The 5,395-nt window shown below is 36.6% G+C and overlaps 1 protein-coding gene across 1 annotated transcript in view; it reads right to left on the bottom strand.

Moving 5' to 3' along the window:
• Nucleotides 1-4,220: 4,220 nt before the first annotated feature.
• PSMG2 (proteasome assembly chaperone 2) overlaps nt 4,221-5,395 on the bottom strand; it is a 26,861-nt gene continuing 25,686 nt past the window's right edge. The window contains exon 3 of the mRNA XM_019668222.1: nt 4,221-4,805. Coding sequence (XP_019523767.1) covers nt 4,792-4,805 — 14 coding nt within the window. The 3' untranslated portion in view covers nt 4,221-4,791. The remainder of the gene's footprint in view (nt 4,806-5,395) is intronic.

The following is a 5,395-nucleotide window of genomic DNA, read 5'->3' as shown; positions in this document are numbered from 1 at the left end:
GAAAAGATACTTGTATCATTTCAATGTTCTTAAATTTGTTGACTTTTTTTGTGGCCTAACATGTTCCATGTGTGCATAAGAATGTGTATTCTGCTGCTGTTGGATGGGGTGCTCTGTATGTGCTTGATAGGTTCAAGTGGTCTCTAGTGTTGTTCAAGTCCTCTGTTTCCTTATTGATCTTCTATCTGGTTGTTCTATCCATTATTGAAAGTGGGGTATTGAAAGTCCTACTATTATTGTGTTATTGTCTATGAGGTCCAACAGTTAATTTCGCAAACTCATCCTAGAAAAAGTGCTACATACCTCATTGCTGAATATCACTACAATCACCTTCGAAGTACTCCCGTTGGGAAACTATGCACCAACTCCAGTGCCTAGGTCCATCCCCCTTCAAAGCAATTTTGGAACTCCTTTTCTGGAATGGCCATGAGAGCTGTCATCGTACTATCCTTGATGTCCTGAATGTCATCAAAATGTCTTCCTTTCAATATTTCCTTTATCTTTGGGTAAAGAAAGAAGTCATTGGGGCCAGATCTGGTGAGTAGGAAGGGTATTCCAATAGTTATTTGTTTACTGGTTAAAAACTCCCTCATGGACAGTGCCGTGTGAGCTGGTGCATTGTCGTGATCCAAGAGCCATGAATTGCTGGTGAAAAGTTCAGGTCATCTAACTTTTTCATGCAGTCTTTTCAGCACTTCCAAATAGTAAAATTTGGTTAACTGTACAGTTTGTACAAATTCATAATGAATAATCCCTCTGATATCAAAAAAAGGTTAGCAACATTGGTGCAACAAGTTTGTGAACTTGTCAGACCTTGTATTTCACTCTTCAGTTCTGTTGATGTTTGCTTTGTATATTTGGGTGCTCTGATGTTGGTGCATATATAGTTATATCTTTTTGGTGTAATCTTATATAATGTTCTTTTTCTTTAGTGAGTTTTGGACTTAAAGTCTATTTGTCTGATACTAGTATAGCTACCTCAAATATCTTTTTCCATCCTTTCATTTTCAGCCTACATGTGTCTTTACATCTAAGTTGAGTCTCTTGTAGACAGTGGGGCTGTTTAGGTTCATTCTGTTTCGCGTTTTTTGAGCTTCTCAAATTTGGATATCCATTTCCTTCAGATTAGGGACATTTTCAGCCATCATTTCTGCAAATTAGCTGTCCCTTTTTCCCTCTTTTCTCCTTCTGGGACTCTCATAATGCATATATTGATCTATTTTATAGGTCCCTTAGAGTTTCTCCATTTTTCTTCTTTTTTTAATTCCTGATTTGATGTCAATGATCAGAATTGCTGATTCTTTCTTCTGCTTGATCACATCTGTTGTTGAGCCCCTCTAGTGAACTTTTCAATTAAATTATTGTATTCTTTAGCTTCAGAGTTTTTGTATGGTTTTTAAAATGTAGTTTCCATCTTTGTTGATATTCTCATTTTGTTCATGCATTGTTGTCCTGATTTCATTTAATTGTCTGAGCTCTCTTGTAGATCACTGTGCTTCTTTAAGATAATTAATTTGAATTCTTTGTGATATAATTCATAGATTCCATTTCTTTGGGATTGGGTCTGGAGATTTAACTGAGCTATGTTTCTGTCTCTTCTTGTGCCTTGTTTTGCTGTTTTATGCATTTGATAAAACAGCCATCTCTCCCAGTCTTCTTACAGGGAAGACCTTCACCAATCAGCCTAGCTAGAGATTCTGGGGCCCCCTGAAGTCCTTTTTGCAGAATGCAGTTTCTCTGGTTTGTATGTGTGTATTTCCCAGTTAGAGAGATCTGTAGGTTCCTTCTTCAGGAGCTTGCAACCTCTTGCTCCCTGTAGTGTCTGTCTGGGGCACTGCTGGTTCTCTGGTGCTGTAACAGCAAGGTGCCACTCTTTCTTCTCAGTGATTCCCAAGCATCCTAAGAATGCTAGATCTCCGTCAGCACCAAGTCAGGTGAGACTGATACCAGTCCTTTGGGCAGAGCCCTGATAAGCTGGAATGCTGGACACACATTTCATTCTTCTTTCCCTCCTGATGAAGAAGCTGGAAGTTGGGTGCCTTCTCCTGATTGTGCAGAGCTGTGTTGGCCTCTGTGGCACTGCAGGCTCTCTGGTGCTGCAACAAGCCACTCCTGTTCTTCTTTGCTTTCAGTGGCCCCAAGACATCTAATGTATGCCAATTCCATTAGTGCCCCATCAGTCAAGACACAAACCAGTCTCTCCAGCAGCCCTGGTCAATATATTGTTGATAAGTTGGTGTCTCTGTGGGGAATGAGGGGTGGGACTTCCTATTCCACCATGTGGTTGATGTCACCACCCAACCCCCACCAGTATTTTAACCAAAAGGAAAACAGAAACAGGCTATAGAACCCAGAATGATTTATATATAACAAATCATTTTCTGAGTACTATAGAGTAGGGTTTACCCCTTAATAAGTCCTTGTTTTACAGATGAAAAAGCCAAGGCACGGAAATAACATAGCCAAACATCAGATATCTAAGATCATGTGCAAAAAGTGACTGGTATGTAGTAGGCACTCAAAAAATGAAAACATTTCTGATTTCTTTTATACTAAACTTCTTTTGAGATGGGGAAATTATTCTGGATTATTGCATTCGGCCCAATGTAATCACAACGGTCCTTATAAGTGAAAGAGGGAGAGAGATTTCAAGATGCTATGCTGCTGCCTTTGAAGATGGGAGGAAGGGGCCATGAGCCAAAGAATGTTGTAGCTTCTAGAAGCAGAGAGGGGTAGGAAACAGATTCTCCCCTGGAGCCTCCAGAGGAAACGCCACACTGTTAACACTTTGATTTAACACAGTGAGACCTATTTTTGGACTTCTGACTTTCAGAATTATAAGGTAATAAATTTGTGTTGTTTTAAGCAACTAAGTTTGTGGTAATTTGTTACAGCAGAAATAAGAAATTAATACACAACTCTGAGTTAAGAAAATAAAAAGATACATTTCACAAAATTAGTTAGGAAATATTTTATTGTACAAAATTTACATTTGTTGCATATGATGAAAAGCATGGCAAAAACCACCTTTTGTTAATCTTCTTAAGATTTTCTGTGAAAAGTAAAGATTTATTTTCTAATACATTAGATAACACAACTTTTTATATAGTTGTTTAACAGATGTGTTGGCAATAAGCGTCTTGGGATATAAAGTACAAAACTGAAAACAGATCAAAAAAGCGCAGGGGGAAGACCACTGCCAAAGAGTAATCTCCAAGAACTTGGCATTTTCCATGGTAAGGCAGATTCTGTGGGATCATCACCCTGTAAATGAAGAACAAAATATTTTAATCCTTCAACTTTACCACCAAATTGACTTTTAACATGTAAGTATTACAAAACCCTCCTCTAGTTTTTTTGTTCCCTTTGGTTTGACGCTATTAGATGGGTTTTATTTTAAGGAAAAACAAAGTAATACATTTCTATGTCTTTATGTCAACTTAAGATAAATTTCCTCAAGTTCCAAATCATAAAGATATGCCAGACAGGCCGTGGATATAGTCCATCAAATTCGAATCAAATTCGAAAGGAATAGTTTTTTTTTTTTAATTCAATGCTGTGTGATTTATATCAATTTGTTCTTGGCAAAAGCACAAACTAAAAAGCCAGTTACCAGATAAAGCAGCCTATGGTACTTCTGCAATGCCTTAAGGCTCACTGATTTCCCTAGGTGTGATGCTCTTATTTCATAACAGAGAGAAGTATTTCAACTATATGCATATTCAACAGCTACTATTGCTCACATAGCAATACCTTTTGTTTCTTAAAAACAAAATAAAATCCTGAATTCCAAAAAGAACTTGTTTATTCTTGTAAGAAACTGTCTGGTATAAATGCAACATGAATAATGAATACAATGAAGTACTTAAGATTTTCTTTTTTTGGAAAATCAGCCTTAATGAAACAACTGTAGACAATAGGTTCATTAACTGCCCTCTTTTCCAAAGTTAAGCTAAACTAAATTTTATGTATAGGTATGTTTACATTTAACATAAACGTTTACTTATTTGGTCTACTTATATAGTATATAAAATGCAAGCTTATGAATATATAACCCGCGAAATCAGAGGTTTAAGCTGTAGGACAACTTACACGTGGTTTGATTATCTGAAGCCATTCATTAAGATACTCAACAAGACCTAATGCATCTGGGATATTGTCTCCTTCTGAAACAAATTTCAGCAGAATCACCATTGGGATTTCTTTAAGATAGCTACAACAAATTAAAAAAATAATAATAAGTCTTCTGATTAGGCAAGCAGATGCCCCATCATAAAATCACTTAATTATCTTTGCCCCAGATAAATTCTTGCGTTTGTGGGGACAGAATTAGGAGCCATAGAACACCCACTCTGGGCAAATGCAAGTTTGTGCCTCATACCAAGGCTGCATAAAAAACCATGCCCTCTATCCTTGTCTGCAGGACATGAGATTTGTTCTGATCTGCTCCTAAAACCTACTGTAGAAGACAGTGATTTTCAGAAGCACCATGGCAAAGAGATGGAAAGATAGTAATATCATGTTATTAATAATCTAAAGCAGTGAAGTAAAACTGTGTAATAAAGGGAAAAATTACTATTACTTCTTACTGATTCCATTTATTAAGTGACTATGTGCTAAGCAATGTCTGCCTATTTTATGATTCAACCATACAACAATGCTTGAGGAAGTTATAATTATCTCCATTTCATAAAGGAATCAGTTTGGAATCATGGGAACAAGGACAGAATACCTGTATTCAAATTCTAGACCTGCCACTTACCAGATATGTTGGGCAAATTAATTAGGGCTTTAGTGTTCCACACCTGTAAAAGAGGAATCACAATAGAACCTATCTCATAGGCTTTGTGAGATTTAAAGGAGGTAACAAAGGCAAAGGGCTTAAAAGAGTGCCCAATACAATGCCCATAATTAATGTGTTAGCCATTAATTATGAGGCAATTGAGATTTAAAGGGTCTGAAATATAGTTAACATGTTCAAAGTTCTATATTTAGGAAGTGGTACAGGTGGAACTTGAACCTAAGTTTTTCTTACTCCAAAACATAATCTCCTAACTGTTATGTTATAGATAGCTCAAACTAGTGATGAGATGGATATACCAATGCAAAAAAAGCTTCCGGTTTGCCAACAAAAGCAAAAATCATTTCTAGCACCCTAAAATCATGAACTATGAAAATTGCCAGAGCGCACTGGGGGGAACAGAGTGCATGCAATTAGTTGTTAGTATCAATTAGACTGTTATAACTTTAGGATGTTATACAGAATCATTATAGTACCTATAGAATATCCACCAAAGGAAATGTGAAGAGAATCAAAACATGTCACTACAAATATCAACTAAGCATAAAAGGTGGCAATAATGGAGGAAATGAAGAACAAAAAAGCTATAAGACA

This window comes from Hipposideros armiger, unplaced genomic scaffold (genome assembly GCF_001890085.2).
Source record: "Hipposideros armiger isolate ML-2016 unplaced genomic scaffold, ASM189008v1 scaffold_522, whole genome shotgun sequence".
Taxonomy (NCBI): Eukaryota; Metazoa; Chordata; class Mammalia; order Chiroptera; family Hipposideridae; genus Hipposideros; species Hipposideros armiger.
The sequence above is the reverse complement of the archived record's forward strand: the minus strand, read 5'-3'. Positions and strand labels throughout refer to the sequence as shown.